General features: G+C 39.4%; 1 protein-coding gene across 4 annotated transcripts in view; it reads right to left on the bottom strand.

Annotated features, from left to right (window-relative positions):
- Positions 1–603: 603 nt before the first annotated feature.
- Positions 604–25,542, bottom strand: part of LOC126980196 (probable protein phosphatase 2C T23F11.1) — a 68,786-nt gene continuing 43,847 nt past the window's right edge. The window contains exons 8-9 of one of the 4 annotated variants that reach the window (XR_007732973.1): positions 24,940–25,070; positions 604–1,887 (exon numbers count right to left, since the gene is read on the bottom strand). Coding sequence is in view for 1 of the 4 variants with exons in the window: in XM_050829829.1 (XP_050685786.1) it covers positions 24,990–25,070 (81 nt within the window). In the remaining 3 variants the exon portion in view is untranslated. Of the gene's footprint in view, positions 7,493–23,003; positions 25,071–25,542 lie in introns of those variants that run through there. The other 3 variants (XR_007732971.1, XR_007732972.1, XM_050829829.1) reach the window with 3 other exon arrangements.

The raw sequence follows: 25,542 nt of genomic DNA on the forward strand, positions 1-25,542 counted from the left end.
AAACGAATATGGAATATCAAATTTGAGACAGTGAATAATAATTTTGGAGGCAAGGTTAAATGATTTTTCTCTTTGATATATTGATTTTTGAATCTAACATAAAAAAATAACCTAGTGTTTTAATGTTGATAATTTAAGTATGAAATCTCTTCACTGAAGATTTTTCATACAACACCAGGCACCCAGGCCACGCATGCGCAGTAGGAAGGAGACAACGTTTTTTCTGAGAGGCGGAAAAAGGTAGCAATTATCGCTAGTTTGGTTACAAAAGTAACGAAGATACCGATATATATTTTAATAAGTAGCGGATTGCCGATAACCCAATTTTGTTATCAGCGATAAAGTATCGTGATAACTTATCACAATAACGCCTAGCTATGCCCTTGCCACCCTGTTGCACAAGACACCATTCCAGAGTAGATTGAATTTATATTTATACAACCCTGCTTTACTCTAGTTCCCTATGGTGTCTAAATTTTTTATGAAAAAAAAAAGAATTGGAAGTCAACTCTGGAACAGACTTGCTTGGCTATACATTTTTTTTTTACTAGGTCTTTTCCCATTTGGCTTGATTTATGGAAGGTTTACCTTAAATACGGAACAGTAATTATTGTAGAATATTTATTTCAATTTTCCATTTTTCCTTTTTTTACAGTAAAGGAAGCAACTCAGGAGCAAAAAAAATAAATAAATAAAAAATCCTGCTATAGCACAGATCCTACAAAAGGAAGTTGATAAGAGTAGCCAAAAGAGAGGTTAGTTTCAGATGGAGAGGTGTCTTGATACTCCTCTCTTGAAAGAGGTCAAGTTGTAGGAAGGAGGAAACACAGACAAAGGAAGGTTGTTCCAGAGTTTACAAGCAAAAAGGATGAAAGAGTGAAGATGCCGTTTAACTCTTGCATAAGGGATTTGGACAGTAGACCTAGAGTAGGAAGTTGAATGCAGTGGGCATGTAGGAGGAGTGGAGGCATGCAGTTAGCAAGTTCAGAAGAGCAGTCAGCAAAGTGGTAGGTCTTCAAGTAAAGAAATGGTAACAAGAAGTATCAAAAGCAATAAGGAAGCCAAGGTTAAATATTTAAGGGGAGGCGCCGCCCAGTATTAGTGGAGGGTACATTCATTTTATTTCAATTGTTTTAAGGTATTTTTTTCTTTGAAGACTTAAGTAAATGCAATAAGATCTGCATGTATCAGCATAATAGCTTTCGTGCTTCTGTACGAAAAAAAATTATGAACAAAATTTATTATTTGTAATAAAAGCAGAGCTAAAAACATTAATGGGGGCCAGAATGTTCACTCAATATGTATGATATTGGGTAGTTTTACTCATGGCGCCACTAGTTAAAAATTGTCCGTTCAAATTTTTAATGTCTCACTGTTCCTGAGCAAAAAAATTACCAAAATCATCATTTGATGTTTCCCATAACTCTACCACTTTTTTTACATTCAATAAATAATATCAGCAGTGTATTTTTGTTTATAAAAAAACTGACGGACAATTTTTTTATCCACTCGTCTTTCAGGGGATGTTTGAGTTTTTTTTTTTTTTTTTTCTTCACAACTAATGGAATTATTATTCTCCAAAGTAAAATAAATGGACTTTAGAAATATCGGCTATTTTGTGTGTAAATGCAATCAGCGTACAAAGTTATGATTTTTAGAGGATCTTACAGCGGTAAAATACAACTTAGATACCTATGCAGTTATATTTATGAATGACAATGAATGATATAAAAAATAATAATCATAATTGGCACCTGTATGTATGTATGTATGCGTGTGTGTGTGTGTGTGTGCACACAGTAGAAATCTCCTGGGCTGTAGTGTTCTGTGGATACCTCCTGTTACTTCTTCTTCGTCACTTTCTTTTCTTTCCCTAGGTGTCCAAACCTGCCAAAGTACAAGTACAAATGTACCTCTGAGGAGTGCTTGCAATGCACTAACTGATTGACTGATCCACTCAACCACACTCTCCGAGGCTTGCTGGCTGCCACTAGAATTTTGCCAGATGAATGATGACACACTTTTTGTAAAATGAAGTGGAAAAATTGGACAAAAGAAGGCAAAATGTAACATATATGAGTATTCTACAGAAAACGGAGGTTTCTGCAGGGAGGGGACCACGAAATTAGTAATACAAATCAAATTATTTGAAAGGGAAAGAATTATCATACAGCTGCCAAACTTCCACAGGGAACATGTGACATGTTCAGCTATTTTTTGGAGTGACTTTTAAAATTTGGCTGAAATAGTGAAAAATACCCATTTTTGGCAGTGCCTCCCCTTAAATAAAGTTTTGAGAATGGCATATTCAAATGTAGATGGGATCATTTCTAAATTATTAGTTTAAAGATGTAATACAAGCAGCCACAAGTAATCTGCCTGACAGAAACTAAACAAAGCTCAGTTATTACAAATGATGCCCTCAACACCAAGGATTACAACATCTGGAGAAGAGACAGGAAACTGAAGAATGGAGGTGCCATTATGATTTCAACAAAGAAAAAACTAAAAGTTAGATATGAAGTTGAGTCGATGCTCTCAAGTGGAACGAATATCAACTTTAGTGGGATATGTAATTATAGCAACTCTGTAAATGCCTCCCAAAACAAACACATGGGGCACAAAAAAATACAAAGACTTGGTAGATAATACAATTCAGTGTTTAAGAACTCTGCTACAGCAGGTGGAATATAAGTCAGAGCGGATTAAACTAACAGAAGACTTTAATGCAAATATTAATTGGGACATTGTTCAGAGAATGAAAAACTTTTGGGACCAAGAATTGCTGAATTTAGCTCAGGACTTCTTAATGACTCAACATGTAAGATACAACACATGAAAGAGAAGCTTGGATGAACCTTCTTTACTAGGCCTTATATTTACTTGACAAGAAAATTAAGTTGACAACTTTATATATAGCCCTCTGCTTGGCAAGAGTGATCACATGGTCCTGAGCCCATACTTATAAAGAAATGAGGCGTTTGACTTAAGTCTCTCCGAAGTGACGAGTTTTCAACCTAGCTGGGGTTCCAGCCACCACAGGTAGTGGGGAACATAAAGTTGCCAAGTGAGTTAGCTCGAAAGATCAGCTATCTCATTTGAAAATTAATGGGTAAAAATACCTTAAAATGATGAAAGTATTGAATAAAAGTACATCATATCCATTATAATAGGGTTTCATAAGGCTATAGTGAGCATTTGAATGTAAAACGGTTTTGATGAGGCACGCTGGCTGTCTGACATCACCTGGCAATGTTTACATTTGAAGGTCAATGCCTCAGCCGAAGACCCAGGGCTTATGTCTGCCCGGGAACAAATTTAGCTACCTGTGCTGAGTCTCAGATTAACACCCAGGATATAGGACTCCACAGGGCCGGTTTGGGCTCTTAAGACGAGCCACAGACGAAGTGATAGCTTTATAAGTATAGGCCCTGGAGTTTAACTTTGTGGTAGCATATGATGTAGAAAATGAAAATGTAGATTACAAAAAGCAATGAAATGACAAAATGGGAAACAATGAAGAATTAAATAGGTATTTCCTGGAAATAGATTGGAAGAAAGAATTAAAGGATTGGAACATCAACGAGCAGTATGAAAAATTTTGTGTTTTACAAAATAGAAGTAAATATGTTTATTCCTCACTCTAAGACTGAGACTGACAGAATAAAAAAGTGGTTTAACAAGGAATGTCAAAAAGCTAAAAATGAGGGGGATTTATTGTGGAACAGATACAGAAGGCATGGAAGTGAGAGCTTATGAAAATTATAAATGGGGAAGAAATGATTATAAGAAGGGAATCTCAAATACAGTTTGAAAGAGACATTGGAGATGAAAGTACTAACCAACCAAAGTTGTTCTACAACTATATAAGAAGTAAAACTAAAGTAAAAGACAAGATACAAACAATTTTGTGTGAAGGGAAATTATATGATGAAGAACAGGATAGATGTGGAGTGTTAAATAACAGCTTCCAGTCAGTTTTCACTGAAGAAAATATTTTTGAAGCAGATGCTGGAGAACAGTCAGTCCCTCACAAATTATCAGATATAAACATAACAAGACAAGAAGTCAAGGAGAAGTTGAGTAAACTGGACAAGAAAAAAGCAAGTGGACCTGATGATATTTCATCTTGGGTATTAAATGATTGTGCAGATGAATTAACCTGTTGACTGCAGATTTCCTACAAGAAGACCTCACCAAGCTACAGGAATGGATCAAAAAGTGGTTGCTACAATTCAATGAAGAAAAATGTAGTCTTGCACCTTGGGAGGGGATATCCAGCACACCAATACCACATGGGAAACACTTCACTATCCACCACAGAGGCAGAGAAAGACCTGGGAGTATATGATACCAGGCTACCAGTGAAAGCCAAATTCATTCCAATAGCAGCGGACGGGTTATGTACACCACTGAATTACATATTTCTGGAATCATTCAGGCAAGGAAAGCTACCAACCATATGGAAAAAAGCCAACATTTTTTCCCCTTTTCAAAAAGAATAATAAACAAAACCTGTTAAATTATAGGCCAGTATCATAAACAAGTGTTGTATGTAAAATTCTAGAGAAGCTGGTAAGGAAGCTTCTCACAGTGCATCTTGAAAACCACAGTATACTTACAGAGAGCCAATGTGGGTTCAGAAAAGGAAAATTGTGTGTTTCAAATCTCTGATTTTTTATGACAGGGTAGCAGAAGTAATACAGGAGAGAGGTGGATGGGTGAGCAGTATTTATATGGATTTTAAGAAAGCTTTTGACAAAGTGCCACGTCAAAGGCTTCCGTGGAAACTAAAGTACAAAGGAGGAGTTCAAGGAAAGCTATTCAGGTGGATTCAAGATTGTCTTAAAAACAGAGAAATGAGAACAATGTTAACCCGGTAGCAGCGATGGGCCAAATTTGTGGCTCTTTTTTTTTTTTTTTTTTTTTTTACAACAAAAGGGCAACACTACTTGCCGCTCCCAACAACAGAAAACAGTAGAGTGGCCAAAAGAGAGGTCAATTTCGGGTGGAGAGGTGTCTTGAAACACTCTTCTTGAAAGAGGGCAAGTCATAAGCAGGAGGAAATACATACAAAGGAAGGCTGTTCCAGAGTTTACCAGTGTAAGGGATTAAGGAGTGAAGATGCTGGTTAATTCTTGCATAAGGGGTTTGAATAATATAGGGATGAGCAAGAGTAGAAAGTCGTGTGCAGTGGGGCTGCAGGAGGGGTGGAGGCATGCAGTAAGCAAACACAGAAGAGCAGTCAGCGTGAAAATATCGATAGAAGATAGAGAGAGGCAACATGGCGGCACAATTTAAGAGGTAGAAGACTATTAGTAAGAAGAGAAGAGCTGATGAGATGAAGAGCCTTAGACTCCACTCTGTCCAGGAGAGTTGTGTGAGTGGAGCCCCCCACACAAGATGGATAATCCATACGAGGGCAGACAAGGCCCCTGTAAATGGATAGCAACTGTGCAGGGGAAAAGAACTGGCGGAGACGATACAAAACGCCCAACCTCGAGGAAACTGATTTAGTGAGAGGAGATGTTAAGTTTCCAGTTGAGATTTTGAGCTAAGGATAGACCAAGGATATTTAGTGTTGAAGAAGGTGACAGCTGAGTGTTATTGAAGAATAGGGGATAGGTGTTTGGAGATTATGTCAAGTTGATAGGTGGAGAAATTGAGTTTTTGAGGCATTAAAGGACACAAGGTTTCTTCTACCCCAATCGGAAATAATAGCAAGGTCTGAGGTTAAGCGCTCTGCAACCTCCAGTCTTGAGTCATGTAATACCTTTTCAGAGAGTCTTCTGTTGAAAGAAGTTGAATAATGCAGAGTGGAGTCATCAGCATATGAGTGGATAGGACAGTTTGTTATGGAAAGAAGATCATTGATGAACAACAGGAAGAGAGTGGGTGATAGGACAGCCCTGTGGAACACCACTGTTGATAGGTTTAGGGGAAAAACAGTGACCGTCTACCACTGCAGATATAGAACAGCTGGAAAGGAAGCTGAAGATAAAGAAACAGAGTGTACCAGCAATGGGTCAAATTTTTGCCATGATATAAACCCCCTAAAATAGATGATACATAAACTGATCACAAATGCGTTGATATATATTATGAAATGGTTCGCGTGAGTGATGATTTTTTCTCATTTTTCTCGCTAAGAGGGACCTTACAGAAACCTGATACCCACAGCTACTGGGTTAAGGAGAAAATACTCTGCATAGGGAGAGGTGACAAGTGGAGTGCCTCAAGGTTCAGTGTCGGCACATATTATATTCTTAATATATTAATATAATATAACAATACAGTCACCTTTTGATTAACACAAGTTTAAACAACACGTTTTTGATTTAACACGAGTTTATATTTAAGGAGATACGATTAACTAACGCAATATTTTTTATTTAATGCGCATTTAATCGATAACGTCATGCTCGATGACGTCACGCGCACCCACGCTACTTCTGGTGGGAACTGCGCTGGGACACTCTGTTTCTCCCCAGTCTGAAGCTAGCCTGCACTGTGAGTGGTTGGTGTGATGCAGGGGGTGGTGTAACATTTGGTGTCAGTTGAGTGGGATGAGCAAACAGTGAACAGTGAGGTGTGCCGAGTCATCATGGTATCCCAAGATGGCTGCCGTGAGAGAGAGGAGGAGGGCAGGGCTGAGCCCGGCGCTGGTGATGTGAAACCAGGCCAGATGGACTTGATCGCTGCCATGCTATCCGGTATGAGGCAGGAAATGGCAGTGGGTGAGGAGGGAGAGCGGGATGAGGATTCGGCAGACAACTAGTCATGACAACGACCAGTCAGAGGAAGAGGAAGGAGGCAAGTGAGGCGGAGAGTGGTTGGTGAAGGGAGCGGCTGGTAACGGGAGCGCGGGGTGAGGAGGGACGGTGGCCAACACAAGTGTCGAGTGTTGAAAGTGAAGTACAAATGTAAATAAAATGAGATCGTGTTTTTTTGTTGTTTCCGTGACCTACTAATGTATTAATAATGTGTTTTTTTAAGGTTAGAGTAACAAAATCCCCAAAATAGGCAGACTTTCCCTATTGTTTCTTAGGGGGAAATTATGTTTAAATAACGCGATTTTAAATAACACGACATCTCCAGGAACGTAACCCTCGTGTTAATCAAGAGGTGACTGTAAATATTATTATATTATATATTAATATAATATGAATAATATAATATAATAATAATAAGAAAAGATTTGGGAGTTATAATTAACAAGATGACACCAGCAGATCATATAAATGAAAAATAAGGGTTATGAATATATTATTAGCAAACATGAGACTGGCCTTCACGTATATAAATGAGGATATGGTGAGGAAGACAATCATATCATATATAAGACCAACTCTAGAATATGCAGCAGCAGTTTGGAATCCCCATTTATTAAAACATATAAGACAGAAAGAGTACAAAGGGCTGCTACACGCTGGGCTCCCAGCTTAAGAGATTTAACTTTGAGGAAAGACTGGAGAAGTTGAACCTGCCAACCCTGGAGGAGAGAAGGAGAGGAAACATGATAATGTCGTATAAGTGTGCCACAGGGAAGGAGAAGATAGACATAAAGGAGCATATATCACATGGGAAATTAACTTCAAGAGGACACAGTAGAAAAATATCCAAAAGAGGTGATAAGAATGTAAGAAAATTCAGTTTTCCAAATAGAGTTGTTGATCAGTGTAATGCATCAACAGATGAAGTTGTGTGTGTCAACAACATTCAAAGATCTAAAGAACTGTATGACAAAATGGTTAAAAAATTGGGACAGTACAAGCCTGCTCAATCCTGTAAAAATACAATTACGTACAAACACACACACACACACACAAAGGAGACCTAGCTGGAATTACAAATTAAGCAATCAAATCCAGAAAACACAAGAGGAATAAGATCCAAGTGCTGCATTCAAAAATACTTTATCCCCAGAATACACAAACTAGATTACATGAGAAATATACAGTAATACCTTGGTTTACGAGTGTCTTAGTTTACGAGTGTTTTGATTTATGAGCAAAAAAAAAATCACTAAAAATGACTTAATGTACGAGCATCCTGTTTGTACAACTCAGAAACACGAGCGTAGGTTCCCGTTATTTGCCGCAAAATGAGAGAGCTCAGAGTGGAAAACAATGGGAATGGGGTCTTGAGCTGGTGTCACATTGGGCCTTTTTCCTCTGACCGCATTGGCGGTAGGGGCAACCAGCAACTCTACTTTTCTGAGTGTGCATCACACACAACCAAGGTCAGTTGCCCATATCCACAACGTAAACAAACCAGTCGCCCTGTATCCACATGGCGCCGTTTGCAAAAGTAAAGGCTGCTGTGGCTTGTGCTGCCATTACTCAGATTACGAACTTATTGCTACAGTTAAATGGAAGGAAGAAGTGGTTGTGGGTATGATCATGGCTTCAAAGACGGGAGGACAGGAGTGTTTACTCAAACCAACAACTTACTCCCAGTTGGGAGTATGGGCAACCACGGTTGCTCCAACAGTTGGAGGAAAATGCCCAGTGTGACACCACCTTCAGTCCACGTTGTACACCTGCAGAAGTAGCACCCGCGCGCTCATGTCTGATTACGTTTGTGCTCTAGTGTGCGATACTTGTGTTTTCAGCACTATATTATTACTACAGTACCCTCTTGAGTTTCGAGCTATCCAAGTTTCGCGATCCTCGAGTGTCACATTTGTCCTAAATCCTCACCATCCTGAGTTTCATGCATTACCGCCCCGAGTTTCATGCTGCTTTGACTATGTACGGGGCACGTCTACCTACCGTCGGCGTCATGCGTGCTGCCTTAAAAGGCAGTGTCACACTGGCTGTTTTCATCCAACCATTGGGGCTACAGGCAACTGCGGTTGCCTGTATGCCTAACTGGGAGTGAGTTGTCAGTTGTCCATGTAAATGGAAAACAGTTATGGGTACGAGTGTGGGTACGTGGGTACTGCGTGGCTGTATATAAACAAACAGATGACGGCAGTGGCTGAGGAGTGAGGAGCAGTGGAAGATGGCCCACCAAGAGACTCGTAAAGTGGACTAGCAGAGCTGCATTGTTTACTATTTGATTGACAAGATAAGAGAACAGCCCGTGCTGTGGAACCACATTCCAAAAAACTTTTTATCTCCAGTCTATGAAAATTGCAGAAGGTGTTGCGAGAAATATATCCTTGCTGAAATGAGTCATTCTACTGTCAACCACACATGCGTGCTGGGGGAACACACAGCAGGAAAACATTAATTTGCCTGGTTTTGTTCTAGTTTGTCCACTTGTGATCTTTGTGAGCAGTGAGTGAAATATGGAAACAGTAAGCAAGTTGAACCTCTCTCTGCGAGCTATTTTGTGGCTGCGGCGGCGGGTGCATGTACAGCAGGCATTGAAAAGTCAATAATTATATTAGTGATTTAATGATTTGCAACAGAAACAATTAGTAGATTATTTCATAACACACCGAAAACTACCAGAAAAAATAGCTTCGTCCAACAGTGTATCATGGGTGACGTTCTGGAAATTTTCCCAGTTCTCAGGCAAGGTTTGGGTAAACACTCCTGTCCTCCCATCTTTGAAGCCATAATCATGCCCACAACCACTTCTTCCTTCCATTTAACCATAGCAACAAGACCATAACTTTGGTAACAGCTGCACAAGCTGTGCAGCCCTTACTCTAGAAGACAACGCCACGTGGATACAGGGCGACTGTTTTGTTTACGGGCAACAGACAATTGCCTTGTGTGACGCACACCTGGAAAAGTTGGAGTTGCCGGTTGCCCCTACTGCCAAGCGGTTGGAAGAAAAAGGCCCAGTGTGACACCAGCCTATAGACAACCGACAACTCACTCCTGATTGGGCGTTGCCCGTAGCCCCAACGGCTGGAGGAAATTAGTCAGTGTGACACCGCCTTCAGGCAGCGAGGCCGCTGATTGGGTGAGTACTGTCATGACGTCATCGGACTCACAACATATCACAAGCGTGTTTTCAGAACTGCCAGCCACTCGTAAAGCAGCCACTTTCAATTGCGACTTCAAAACAACCCGTTCTCACTTCCCATTTTCTTCCTTTTACCAAGGTACGTATTTTGAGATGACAAGGGAGTAAAGTCAAAAAGAAAACAAGTCAGTTTCTCCACGGGTCAGAACCAATAAGCGTTTTTTCATTGTTTTCAATACCCCGAGTTTCGCGATCCTCAAGTTTAGCGCTATACCTTCAGAACGAAGCAAGGGCAAAACTCAGGAGGGTACTGTATATTATCTGTATATTATGCTATATTATTTATATTATTTATATTTATATTATTATGCTATATTATTTATATCATTTATCATTGCTATTTGTTAGTAAAATTACTTTTATTCCATATAAAATAACATGTAAAATGATTTTTATGTTAATATTTTTTGAGATATGGGACAAATTAATGGGATTCACATTAACTTAAATGGGGAAATTCGTTTTGGTTTAAGAGTTTCTTGGTTTGTGACCAAATTTCAGAATGAATTATGCTCGTAAACTGAGGGATGACTGTATAAATTCCTAACCGATTTTGAGGTGTCATTCCACTAAATGAATCCTCATCCCAGTGATTTGACCTAGATTGGAATATGCAGCTGTAGTGTGGTCTCCACATAAAAAAGTATTAATTAGTAAAAAGAAAAGAGCAGTAACAATAATATGCCTAACTTGAGAGACTGGATATATGAAGAGAGACTGGAAAGATTGGGTTTGCCTACCTTGGAGGAGAGAAGAGAAAGATCTGATTGAAGTGTTGATGTATTAGGGGCAATAAAGAAAACAGAAATGATTGACAGTGATTGCCTGTTTTTATAGGATACTAGAAATACAAACAGCTATGGAAAGAAATTGTGAGAGACAAGGTGTCTAAATATAGCTTTCCTCATAGATACATTGCCACCTGGAATAATCTCAAAATGGAGTTAGTTGAAATCAAAATTATTAATGAATTTAAAATTGATAAGCTGAGATTTGGAAAGAGGATTCCATGAGTGTATCTTGGTTCTATGTATATTATGACTAGGTAAATACACAAACATAGTTCTTTATGAAATATAAGGATCTAAGGTTTCTGCTTCATGGAGATACAATGAAGAGATTTTTGCAATCGTTTTACATTGAACATTAAATTCCATTCAGTTTTACTATCAAGAATAGCAGTCTCAGGAACAAAAGTTTATTCAATTCAGAGATAACAACTGAATAGAGAAATGACTCCTTATTGAATCTTTTTGGAATATAAAAAAGATAAGTTGCTACAGTAAAGTGTGGTTAGCCTTTAACAAAAGTGGAAAATATACATGAAATTTATGCAGCATTGAGAAAATACAAACTTGTAACAAATAAACTGCATAAAAGGACTGGTTCTAATATCCAGACAGTAGTAATCTACTTACCTTTAATTTGAAAACTGCTGTAAGAAGAGTGAAATTATAAAAAGTTTACATTTTGCCAAATAAACTTGAGATTTTCATACTGTGTACATACATCAGAACCATACATATATACAGGTTGGACTACATACTCTCAGAACTAGCTCCTGAAACTCATGTCCACATTAAATCTACACCATTATCATAATATACTGAAAGCCCGACACAGTAAACACGAATTCTGTTGGTGAAGAGTAATGATTCCCATACCAGACTAGACTCACATGACAAAGGCCAACTCCAAGAATACTAAAATATTGAGCAACTCTGTACCACTGCCAGGTGTTAGGAAAGCTCTGCTGTTGAAATGCTATATTATGCAAGACATCATGACTATCCAGCCTTCATATAATCATAAACAAGTCCTCTTATGAAGTACTACTCAATGATGCAACAAATAATGACAATTGTGGCAGTTGCCTGGGAGCTACAATATTTTTGAAAATAATTTGTTGGTCAGGTTTCCCTTCAACCTGAAAATTTTATGCCATATGGCTATACTGCCAAGCACTGTGGTAATATGCCTTATTATGAATACAAACCATCAAGACATAGCTCATGCACAAACATCTACTTGTACCAAAAAACCTGAACAAATTAATTTGTTTCTAATACAGTTGTTAAACCTAACACTTAAAACCAAGTACAGTGAACATCCTGTCTGGATGTTAAATGAAGAAGGAAGAGAAACTTTCCAAGGGACATTGGTAAAACAAATAGAAGTGAGGTTTTTAATGTGATACTTCAGAAATGTCAGTAGAGGAAAAGTTTAATGAATAAATCATTCATATCATAAAGTAGCAATTTGAAAACAATAAACAATGTGATAAAAATCTAACTTTGTAGGATGGAAAGGCAGACATGTGTTTTGGTGTATGACACATTTTTCTAGAAGAACAGGTCTCAAAACTATCTTGCATTCTATACAATGAAGTTCAAAAGTTATTTATATATATGCCTTGGCAAGGGTGACAAAAAGTTCGTTATTTTCTTTCTCAATGCTTTTGCATAAAAACTGGGCAATTAAAATATCAAATGAGTAATAAAATCTATCCTAACTACTACAAGCAGTTGGTCACCCAGCAAATGATAACAAAGGATGCAGAATTATCTTCAGCTAAGAAGCATCCACTATTTTCTCTTACAACTCTCCAGGCACTTATTTTAATCATACTACTGTAAATTACTTACTAATGCATTTTTTTGTAAAAGAATTAGGTAATGAGAATATTAAATGGGAACTACAAATGAGATCATTACTACAGCAGTTGGTCAGGTGGTGCATGAAGACAAAGGACACACACAGCAATGGCAGGTGCAGAAAAACACCCCTAATTTTCTTTTTCAACTCTCCATGTGCTCACATGTATCAGACTACTGGGAAATATTTACTTATTAATGCTTCCTTTTATAAAAATCAGGTAATGAAAATATTACATGATAGTGAAAACTGGAACAAAACTACAAGCAGAGTCAGTGCTCGAATGGATGCAACAATGGACCAAATGCTTAATCCGGGTTTCAGTCTTGGTTGTGGTTTGTGCATGCACACACTTACAAACCAAACCTTACCTAACCTACTCCCAATTACACCAAGACAAAGTGTTTGGTCCATTGCTTTTACCATTTAATCACTGATACTACAAGCAGCTGATAAGCCACTACACTAAGGTCTTGCATCTAACAAGTTCACATCTAACAACACTACATGTCTAATGAGGAAATTTCAAATCTAAAAAAAAAAAAAAAAAAAAAAAAAAGTCCCACAAGCGAGGTCAAATCAGTTGCCACCTTGGCCAAATGTGGGACATCATTGGCATCCATCCTCCCAAGTCTCCTACCTCAGTCCTTGCCATAAGTACGCAGTGTCATGATGTACAGTCGCTTCTTGCTGCATGCATTGTTTGACAGTGGTTTACACCTTGCCTCAAGAGGAGAAAGGAGGATGGTGGTGGCAATGGTGAGGAGGGTGAAAGAGCAGCCCAGTAGCCTCCCTTCCTGCCTCAGCTACCACATTTTGTCTTACCCACACACCTCAGTCATACTTAAAAGTTGAGTTGTCTTTGTAGGTGCAGGGCTCCATCCGGGTTACCCATGCATAGCAAATTCAAATGTTTAAACACTAATACTTTCATAAAAATTCGTTCATGAATAATATATAGTTATATCATTTTAAGCTTATTGATTTTTCTATATTTCTATTGGTGCATATACTTTTATTAGATAATATAAAAGAAACACAGTGAAGATAATAGGAATACAGTACTAATCCCTCCTTATACATGGATATTAGGTTCCAAGTTAGATTGTGCATAAGGAAAAATCATGTATAACAATTCAAATACAGAATACAGTGAGTAATGGCACAAAATTAAAGTTTACCTTCTTTTACTCAAATTACATATTTTCTTTTGCCATAAAACATGCCAGTTTTCTTCTGATAATTTTGAATGAAGACACGGTCAGAGTTATTTAAAGCACTCATTAAATAAGTGTTCCATTAATTCATTATATACCTTACTCAAAATAAATAAAATAGAAATCTCGGCATACATCTGATTCCATCCCCTGATCAATGTCAGCAACACCCCGCTAGGTAGTCGTGTGTGCTCCAGACCTATTTTTTAATTGTTTCATGGTGTTAAGCATCACGATTTGACCTTAAATTCGCATGTAAATACAGTATGTACTGGAGTCAAGCACATATTTAATTTGTAGTAGTATAATATTTTTGCGCAAGCAGAACTTTTAAAAGAAAATGGTGAATGCTGCATTGCCATCACCGCCATCTCTTGCTGACATGTCACAGCTGAGTACCTGTTTGTAGTTATGATCCAGTTTTTGTTACCATTTGATACTTTTATTCATTGATCTAGCATTACCAGGTATTTTTGGTTACAAAATAAACCCACTAGTGATGGCTGACACCCAGCTCTGACATTGCTGCTGTCAACTGACCCAGAAGTGACCTACCAATTGCCACATGTCACCATGGCCTCCAATTTACTCAAAGATGGGGTTGCACGCATTGGACAATACTGGCTGTACCACCCCAGAGACACTAAACATATTTGGACAGAAATGGTCATACCAAAGCACAGGGGCTAAATAAATGATGGCTGGCTGAGTAGATCATGGTGGGTTTGGTTATTACACTATCTGTAGAAGTGGCAATGTAAAAATGATGCTTTCCCACAAACCTAATGCCCCCTTGCACTCCCAAACCCTCCCTTACAACCTGACCATCTCTTCAGTAGCGTCTTTCATCATGAGCTGCACTACGCGTCTTGTGTGGCCAGAGACACACTGACAGGCCTGGAAAACACTGCTGAGTCATCCTAAGATGGGATACGACACTTCCCATTCACTTACAGTCCACTCAATGGTGGGAAATCACATGGGAAATAAATGTATAAGATTAATTTACATGACGCTCCACTAACCAGCACAAAAATGCACTAATTTTATGCACACGACACTGTGTTGGCTAACAAAATGCAGTTAAAGCTCAGTTCTTTGCATCCGTTCCTAAGGAAGGATACATGAATAAAGCATCATAAAATATCACATTAGCATTATTCATTAGCTATACATACTATAAACTGGACTGTAATTTAAGTAAATTTCTTACAAATATGTAAATCTCACAACTGTTGGGTCCCCATTTTCTTTTTCAACTTTAGGTACTTCAATTTATTATATAATGCAAATTAGTCACCAATGAATGCTTCTTCCTATAAAAATCAGGTGAAAAAATATAAAACCAATATAAACACTGGATCATAACTGCAAGCAACTTGTTCAGATGATAAATATAAACAAACAGGTCTCCTTTCAGCGGTAGGGCTGGGCAGGTACCAGTATCAGACTCTCAGTACCAGTAGTGATGGGTACTGCCAGTGCAGTATCCAGTATTCTTAATACTGACAGGTCATCATACATGGCATTTTTTCCTGTGTTGTGTGTCTCCCCGATAAGGTATGTTATAGCGTAATCTCCCATTACAGTAAACCCTCACTTTAATTAACCAACTTAGGGAAGGAGGTGATGTTATATCCAATAATCTGTTATATGTGAGGCATCCAAACTTTTCGCATATAATGAACGTTGTTCATTATATGACTATAATAGCACAGTAAAAAAAATAACGCAGTGTACACCACTGAGTGCCGGGGGATCAAACCCGTGCCCTCTGAATAGAAGTCAGGGTGGCATACCGGCTACACCACCGATGAGCTAAAAGGTCATCACGCCAGTGGCACTTCTGCGATCTACCGTAAATTGTGGCATACAAGTCTACTTTTGGAGTCTGACAAAATCTCTCCAAAACAAAGGGTCAACTTATACGACTAGGATAAAATGCGAACCTTTACCACCGAGTGGCAACTGCGGTTGCCCATACACCCAAACAGCAGTGAGTTGTTGGTTGTCTGTATGGATGGAAAAGGGTTGTGGGTACGAGCAACTGTGCTGCTGTATGTAAACAAACACACGACAGCAGTGGCTGAGGAGTGTGGAACAGTGGAAGATGCTCTATCAAGAGACTTGTAAAGTAGACTGGCAGAGCTGCTTTGTTTACTATTTAATTAACAAGATAAGAGAACACCCCGAGCTGTGGGACCACAGGCATGAAAACTTCGCCAAGAATAATTTAAAATGACATGAATGGTCCATGGTTTGTTTATGCTGTGGATATGGGTAACCAACCTTGGCCATGTGTGATGCACACCCAGAAAAGTTGAGTAACCAATTGCCCCTACTGCCAAAGCGGTTGGAAGAAAATGCCCAGTGTGACACCAGCTTAACCCTCTCACGCCCTATGACGCGTTTCGCGTCATCAAGGGTAAAAAGGTCCTGGCACCCAATGACACGAAACGCATCATAAAAGTTTTAAAAATTGATTAAGAATTAAGTTTTTGGTGAAATTGCATCAAATTTGGGAGCATCATTTGTTAGGATAAGTTTTTTAATGGTAACATATGGCAACCTTTCTAAGGAGCGTATATGAGGAGTGATGAGGAGGAGGGAGGAGGGGTCGGTCACCTAAAAAAAAAAAATAGTTTTCTTGGTGTAACTTGGGAACTAATGGGCGTATGAGGATTTTCAGGATACCATAAGAATCTTCACTAAATTCTGCTTTGTAACATATATTCGGCTAAAAAAGTTGGCTCACAAAATTTTGAGTTAGCTAGCTATGGAAGAGTTTGTACATAGGATTTATTGTCTACAATACTCTATACAGAGATTTGTATTTGTATTTGTATTGTTTATTTTCCTCTATTTTTATTTGTACATGTTCTAGTACAAGTCTTTATGAAGCCATTGATACCAAATTTATTGGGGTACGATATATCTGTGAGGGTAAAATACGTCTGGGAATGTAGAGTATCGCAGCGCCAAACAAAGGCCGGTTGGGCCTGAGAAATGCATGGTGAGTGGAACAGAAACTTATTGGAAACTTACGGGGCACGAGAGGGTTAATATGTTTTTGTGACAATAAGTGTATATAATCCAGTAGCTTATCCACATTTAAGTTTTGGTCTACCAGTAGCCTACCGTATTTTGGGGGCTGACTTATACGGCAAGTGTAGGCCTAACCTATAATTTTGAGTTCATAATCTTGGTCAACTTGTACGCCTGGTCAAATTGTACGCCGCAATTTTTGGTATTACCTGATGCCCCGGCCCCACACTGTGGACATGAAGGTGAGGATAACCCCGCTCACACTTGTGACAGATGGAAACATTTTTAATCAACCCTTTTAGGCACAATGGTGTATATATACATTAAGGAAGCTGTATTGACACTGAAAAAATCCCATAATGAGCACCACTTAACCCCTTCACTACGGCCGGGCCAAAACAGCGCCCCGCGCCATATCTGGGATCGCCGTGTGCGCCAAATTTCAAATGTGGCTATTGAATAAAACAAGTTTTCAGCCATAAACTCAGCATAATCATCACGTATTATAAATGAAAACATGCAGAATTAAATGGTGCACATAAAGAAACTCACTAAGGCCGGGCCAAATCAGCGCCCTGCACCATATCTGGGATCGCCGCGTGTGGCAATTTTCAAATGTCGCTATTGAATATAACAAGTTTTCAGCCATAAACTCAACATAATCATCATGTATTATATATGAAAACATGCAGAATTAAATGGTGCACATAAAGAAACATAAATTAATTGATAATTTTGAGATGTAAGCATATATATAGAGATAAAATAACTTGTACATTGGCTAAAGTGAGCCAGGACGTAGTATGCACGTCCTCGGATATGGTACGGGGCACGCAAGGACGAAGTATACATGTCCTCATATTGAAGGGGTTAATGCCGGGGATCGGACCCGTGCCTTCTGAGGAGAAGTCAGGGCAGTATACCGACTACGCTACCAATGAACCATGGTGACCTTTTAGCTCATTAGTGGTGTAGTTGGTCTGCTGCCCTGACTTCTACTCAGAAGGCACCAGTGAATGGTTGCCTTCTCTTACAAGACAAATATTCAAAAGATCAAAAAAGAAGTGTAATGTCTTTTTGTTGGTAATAAACATAAATGTAATAATGAAGGTTGATGAGCATAATTCTTTTTTTCATGCACATGAACATCATTAAGTCTAACTTCTTATTAATATGATCCAAATTGACAACATATAAATAGACAGGTTGGTTGTCTGTATTTATGTGCTGGTTACTTTATCTTGTCAGATCTGATTAAACTACCAGTGGTTTTCTACTTATGATTCCTCAAGTGAAAACTCATCTTGGGTAATGTAACAACACTAAACTATGGATTCATTTGACATTGGCAAAGGTTCTTACAAGAAAATGTCCTCATAAAAGTGAAACAAATAATCAAAGCAAATAAAAAGGTGATTAAAGCAAAAAAACAAAAACAAAATAATTAAAATTTTGATTTCAATAAAAAAAATCTGATTAAATATTTTTTTTCATTAAAAAAATTTGTAATTTTTCCAACACTGATAGTATATATGGCTGATGAATAATGTTACTTATGATATTTTATGCTGCTCTTAGGTAATGGAAATGCTTTATTAGGTAATGTTGGTGTAAAATTGCTCAATGTTTCTTTGTAGTCCTTGAGTTTTTCTCAAAAATTATGGTTTCCCTGGTTGTTTCTCAGGGAGTGTGATTGTCCTGTCTCTGCCACCCTTAAATCAGTTGATCAAGTTTTGCACTATTTTAAGCATCAGTCGTTTTAGCTTGCAAATTTCCTCATTACTGTGCCTAGCAATGGAAACTTCATTGATTGCTGGATTTGTTTTGTCATCTGTATGTTTTCCATCCATTATGTAATCCAACAAAAATGAGCAGAAACACGAGGATGTAGGGAAAATTTCAGGCTAAATTGTTCAAGGGATACTAACTGTCCACCCCTACTGGAGGGAGGGGAGGGAGGGAGCCTTTCTTCCCTCACACCAGTGAGTGGGGAAGAGCATATACATTGCTGCCAGACACATAATTTATGCCTCTTGCATCCTTATAATGGTATGGGAAGCAAATATAAAGTTGCATGGCAAATATTGATGCATGAACTCTGGCACTCCACATTACTCTCCTCTGTTTAGCGCTATCCGAGTTTCGCAATCCTCGAGTTTCACGCTTAGTCCTAAATTCTTACCATCCTGACTTTCACGTATTATCGCCCCGAGTTTCGCGCTGCTTTGACATGTACGGGTCACATCTACTTATCGTTGGTGGCATGCTCCGGGTGTCCACTATTGTGGACCGCGGGTGTCCACAATAGTGGACAGCCGGAGCGTGGGCTCGTAGCACAGGTGTCCACAATAGTGGACAGCCGGAGCGTGGGCTCGTAGCACAGGTGTCCACAATAGTGGACAGCCGGAGCGTGGGCTCGTAGCACAGGTGTCCACAATAGTGGACAGCCGGAGCGTGGGCTCGTAGCACAGGTGTCCACAATAGTGGACATGGCATTTTTTTTAATGAACGCGCCGCCAGATTTGACTAGTTTGTTGTCAAGTACAGTAAACATGCCGTTTTTTAGCTTTATATGGGTATGGTACACAGAAGCTGTAAAAAAGTGATGCTTTTTATTGCTAAATAATAGAAAATAAGAACAATAGAGGTGGGTATCTGTCTATAATAATATGTTTTCATAGTTCCTACTTCATAACTCTGTACTCGTTCTACCAATGCTTATATGGTGTTCAAATTAACGTCAAAGGACAGCTAAGGAAAAGGACTTTACAATGATACCTCATTCAGCAACATTACCTCAGTAAGAGAGAAGATACTTGAGGTTGAAGTGAGGTGTGTTTTTGAGTGAATATGCCCGCGTGGCAGACCAGGCACGGCAAAATCTAGCCCGCGCTTAAAGTGTCATAAGGCGGTGTCACACTGGCCATTTTTCTCCAACCATTGGGGCTACGGGCAACTGTGACTGCCCATATGCCCAACCAAAAGCGAGTTGTCAATTGTCCATAAAAATGGAAAATGGTGGTGGGTACGAGCAACAGTGCAGCTAATGCAAACAAACAGACGACGGCTCAGCAGTGGCTGAGGAGAGAAGAGCTGTGGAAGGTGGCCGGCCAGAAGACTCATAAAGTAGACTGGCAGAGCTGCTTTGTTTACTGTTTAATTGACAAGATAAGAGTACATCGAGTGCTTGGGAACCACAGTTCAAAAAACTTTTCCTCCAGTCCATGAAAATTCTAGGATTCCTGGTGTGGCGACAAGTTTCGTACCCTTGTTTTATTCCATCCGATCCTGATCTGCGCATGCGCAGACTTTGTTTACATATACAGGGTGAATAAATTTCAGCAAGGTACCGTGTCTATTGTCGATTGCTTGTCATACAAAGGGTGCAGATTATCTCATTTATCACATTTACCGACATACAAAGAGTGCAGGTTATCTCATTTATCACACTTACTGACATACAAGGGGTGCAGGTTATCTCATTTATCACATTTACTGACATACAAGGGGTGCAGGTTATCTCATTTATCACATTTACCAACATACAAGGGGTGCAGGAACAAACTTTCATATTTCAAGCATTTTTCAAAATCAATATATACGCTTTCATATTTCAATCATTTTTCAAATTCAATATATACGTCACCATCTAGTTTTATAAAAAAAAAAAAAATTAAACTTGGGTGAGACAATGTCAGCATGTGATAAATGAGATAACCTGCACCCCTTGTACGACAAGCAGTCAACAAATGACACGGTACCGTGCTGATCCTGATCTGCGCATGCGCAGGTCAGGAATAGTTTCTTTTAGTCAGTGCAACATCTGTGGTCATATGCCGGAGAGAGACAGAAGGGGAAGGAATTATAGAAGGGAACAGATCCCAGGAGACAGGACACAACCCCTGATTAATACCTGGTACCCATTCACTGCTGGGTGGACAGGGGCATAGGGTATCAGAAAAGCCGCCCAAATTTTTCCACTCCGCCTGAGAATCGAACCCAGGCTCTCTTGGTTGTGAGCTGAGTGTGCTAACCACTGCACCACGAAGCCCCCACGCAGATCAGGATCCGGTGGACTAAAACAAGGGTACAAGACAACGCCACGCCAGTGTCGTGTTCCTGGCTGTCCTCAAGCGAACTACACAAGATCAGAAGCGAATGTAAACAAACAGACTTGTTGATAAACAGTTGTTCTCACACATCCCCCGACAGTGATTATGACGTTTATGTTAGAATTAAAATTTTTTAATTTTTTAATGTACACTGTGCTAAATGGTGGTCTGGGAACTTATCTCATTGTCTGCTTCACATTTATGTCAAGGTAACGCTGCTTTTCGACGTTTTGTTATCTACAAATACACTTAAGGGGAAGAAAAATAAGATGAAGAGATTGAGGCAGGAAGAAAGGAAAGAAAATCTGGGACAGATGCAGACAGAAACGAAGGATGGAGGGAAGGAACGAGGGAAAGTTAAGACTGTCTTGCTATATCTGCTGAATGCTTTAGATATTAAGGAGGGGACGAGAGAAAAAACAGACAGGATGTGAAGGGCAGAGACACGTCAATCCTTGTTGACAGAGCCAACTTTTGGTCGGCGACAGCTGATAAAGTCGGTCTGTCGGCTCCCTCTTCATGGGCTATGGCCCATGGTCCCCCCACAGAGGAACAACATTTAGAGATGGATGGATGAATGGATGAGGAGGAGGTAAGAAGATGAATAAAGAGGAAGAAAAGAAAGATTGAAGGGAGGAAAACGAAGGACTGGCAGTCCGGGGCGTCGGCGTTGCTGGGAAAACATATCATACCACTCACACTTCTCATACATATCAAAGAGTGTGTATATTATCATTTTATAAAGGAACTGACTTCTCTTACTTGCAAGGTTGTATCTCAAGTTGAAAAACACGATTTAGAAGCATTTATATGTAAATATGATAATACTGTTAACACTTACTACACCTCCGAGGCAGTAGTTATTGGACAACAAACTTAGTGTCACGCAGTGAGACGAGAGCTTTGTGAATGTGTGTGGTATTGCGGTGGACAACCTGTAGTAGCTAACGCGCCTCATGATGTCATTAATGTTTTGTGCATGAATGCGTTAAGACAGCTAATAACTAGTAGTTCATACTGCAAAGCTTTGTAAATCGCACCTTGTTGTTGAGGTCCAAAACTATGCACTAAATGCTTTGTGAATCCGGCCCCGGAGAAGTTTGAGTTGCCGGTTGCCCCTACAGCCAACACGGTTGGAGGAAAAAGGCTCAATGCAACACCATCTTATGGACACTGACAACTCGCTCCTGGTTGGGCATACAGGCGTTGCCTGTACCCCCAAACAACTGGAGGAAAATGACCAGTGTGACACCGTATTAACCCGGTAGCAGCGGGGATCATATTTCTTAATGGTCCCTTCAAGCGAGAAAAATGAGAAAAAATCACCCCTCACACAAACCATTTCATAATATATATCAAAGCATTTGTGATCAGATTATGTATCATCTATTTTGGGGGGTAAATATCATGGCACAAATTTGGCCCGTCACTGCTACACGGTGAAGCCACAAATTTGGCCCGTCGCTGCTACCGGGTTAAGGCAGTGAGGCCACTGATTGTGGGAGCGCTGTCGGTGACGTCATCAGACTCAGCAAATCACAAGCATGTTTTGAGAACCATCAGCCAAACTTAAGGCAGCTGCCTTCAGTTACAGCTTCAAAATGACCAGTTCTCTCTTCCCATTTTCTTCCTTTTTCCAAGGTAAGTATTTTGAGATAACAATTGACTAAAGTGGAAAAAAAAGGTAGCTTCTCCACGGGCTGGAACAAATAAGCACTTTTTCAGTGTTATCAATATCCTGAGTTTCGCGTTCCTTGAGTTTAGCACTATATCTTCAGAACGAAGCAAGCGCAAAACTCAGAAGAGTACTGTACAAACACTTTCCTGCGCCACAACAGGCTACGGCCGACCATCAGGTCCTACCAAGAACCACAAATTCTCTATTTGGTATATTACCTGACACATTGTGGAGGCAGGGCATGACATTTTCCACAACGAGCACTCTGTTATATTGATAATTTTTCGATGAGGATTGAAGAAATACACTGAGAACAGTTAGAGAGCATTTCCTAGGAAAAAAACATGTCGCTATATACAATTTAGGTATTTTTAGAGGGTAACTAATTGCCCACTGAGAAAAAATAGTTGCCATACGAGAATCAGGGTCGTAACTGATTAGGGATGCCTACTGTGAATTTGCCAAATCCTAACAAGCCAATTAAGAGACCACTATATGTATAATAAGCATAAATAAGAAATTAATCTTACTGTTTTTTTTTCACTTTTGCACATGCACTTTTTGCAATAATCTCTGAGCTCCAAAAGCTTGCTTTCCTTATACTCTTCTTGACCTACAACTTGCACAATCTCGTTCATATCCTAAATTTCTGCCCCTCTGGAAAAAAATGCTTGATAGATCTATACATCTAGAGATAGTTTGAAACCTTTCTTCCTGTGCTGTGTCCAGTAACAAAGTTAGTGTATGTTGTTCACTATGAGTACATATCGGATATGCCTAGTTCATCACTGCTTCCTCTCTGTATACACACAATACTCTACAATGAGGAATCAGTAAGAACATAAGAAAGCACTGGTTAGTGTTTTTTTTCTTTTCTGAAAGCACCTTAAAATAATGACAATGATTCAGTATCAATCTCCTCTAAAAAAGTATATTAAGCATACATAATTACTTATAAGTTTTCTGACTATTCATGTCCTGACATACATATTATACAAAATACCATATCAAAATAACTGAACATATTGTTACTTTGTATCATGAGGAATGAGGAGAGCCCACTGGCTACCAAGAAAAGTGTGGTGGTGGTGGTGGTGGTGGGGTGAGGGCAACATCAAGATTTGCTCTGTCATTCTTATGGTTAAACATTCCAGAAAATGTTTGCCTTATAAAGCTTCATGCCTAGGTTTCTAATGAGAGGTGTAGCTTTTGAGACCAGCCAGAAGCCCCTCGTTACTGCCAGGGGACTAAAGCTGAATTCAAGATGCTGAACTTCCACTAAAATATTTATATGAAGCAGTGGCCCTTTTATTAACTAAAGAGAAGCAGCAAATAACTATAATAAACTGTCAAACTTTCCATCTTCCAGCTGTACCTACTAAAACCTGTGAATAAACACAAATATGCACTTGTCAATTATTTACAAATCCTCCTTACCAGAAAATAAACCTAAGCGGATAATTTTTTTTAACTATTTGAGAGTGCAAAACAAACACTCACCATAAAAAAACATATAGTAGGCAAATAACCTAGAAATATATAACAAATATATCTAAACTGCATTTAACATATAGTAACTCAAGACTACAGAAAACCTGAACCCACACAGTACACATTTCATACACGTGACTTCAGGTGAAACAGTCATGGAAAGTCTGCATGTACACAAAGAAGATTTTGCAAGTTAAAAAAATAACATATCTCATGTGTACTGCAGCACATGTATGCCTGCCTCTGTTTTCTTTAGGTGAGTATCACCTTATGAATACACGCATAAGTGTGTCCTTGTCTCAAGACTCAGGCATCAAATCCTTAAAATAAATGAACCATCGCAGTCAACTACTACTCGCATTAAATTCTCTTGTTACACTGATATTAAGACCTTACAGTGTCAGTGACTGAACCATCCTTCTCACAATTTTTTATGATAAATGCAGAAGGGCAGGGAAGTGTGGTGAGGTAGCAGCACCCTCTTATCATGCTTTATAATTTATCTTGCACCATGCCAATGCTGTGGAAGTACCAAACATCACAACCCTGCCTTCTGGATAATAAAAAAATCACCAACAGACTGCAACTAATGTCTTGACTACTGATATATCAGGATATCTTTATGTACAATATACATATACATAGAGGCTCCTAAGACTTACTCAGCTTTCTAAATGAATCATGAAAGAATATACTATGAGTTTCTAAACTGTAGAAATGAACACGAGAAGGCTACCTGTTCCCATCTGCAACCCACCTGTAGGCCTGGATGTTGAGATCCCTGAGGTGGGTACAGGTCTTGGGTCTTCACTGGAGATCCAGGTCACTGTCATCCTCATTGGTCTGACTGGTGAGAGCCAGTGAGGGCCGCCCACACTTCTCTTGCAACTGTAAATGGATTGAATCTTAATATCAATAGTACCATGTGCAAATAATATAACTTAAGACTTGCAAAAGGTTACATTTTAATTGTATGTACAGTCGCGCTAAGAAGTGTTGACACAGTTTGCAATGATTTTCGTTCAAATAATACATAATATTATTCGAAGGGAAGGGATGTTTAGGAGTGATTTTGTTATACATACACAAAATATGATACAGTCACCCCCCGCCGTTCGCGGTCTCACCCATCGCGGTTTCGCGTATTCGCGGTCAACTAATTGTGACCCCCCCCCCGCTTATACGCGGCCCCAGTTTCGCGTATACGCGGATGCATTGACGCTAAATAGGAAGGCAGAGAGGAGGGAGGGAGGCAGAGAGGAGGGGGGAAGGGAGAGAGGAGGGAGGGAGGGAGGCAGAGAGGAGGGGGGAAGGGAGAGAGGAGGGAGGCGGGGCAATGGACGTTAAGGCGGTGTCACAC

The sequence above is a fragment of the Eriocheir sinensis genome, chromosome 43, assembly GCF_024679095.1.
Source record: "Eriocheir sinensis breed Jianghai 21 chromosome 43, ASM2467909v1, whole genome shotgun sequence".
NCBI classification, from domain to species: Eukaryota; Metazoa; Arthropoda; class Malacostraca; order Decapoda; family Varunidae; genus Eriocheir; species Eriocheir sinensis.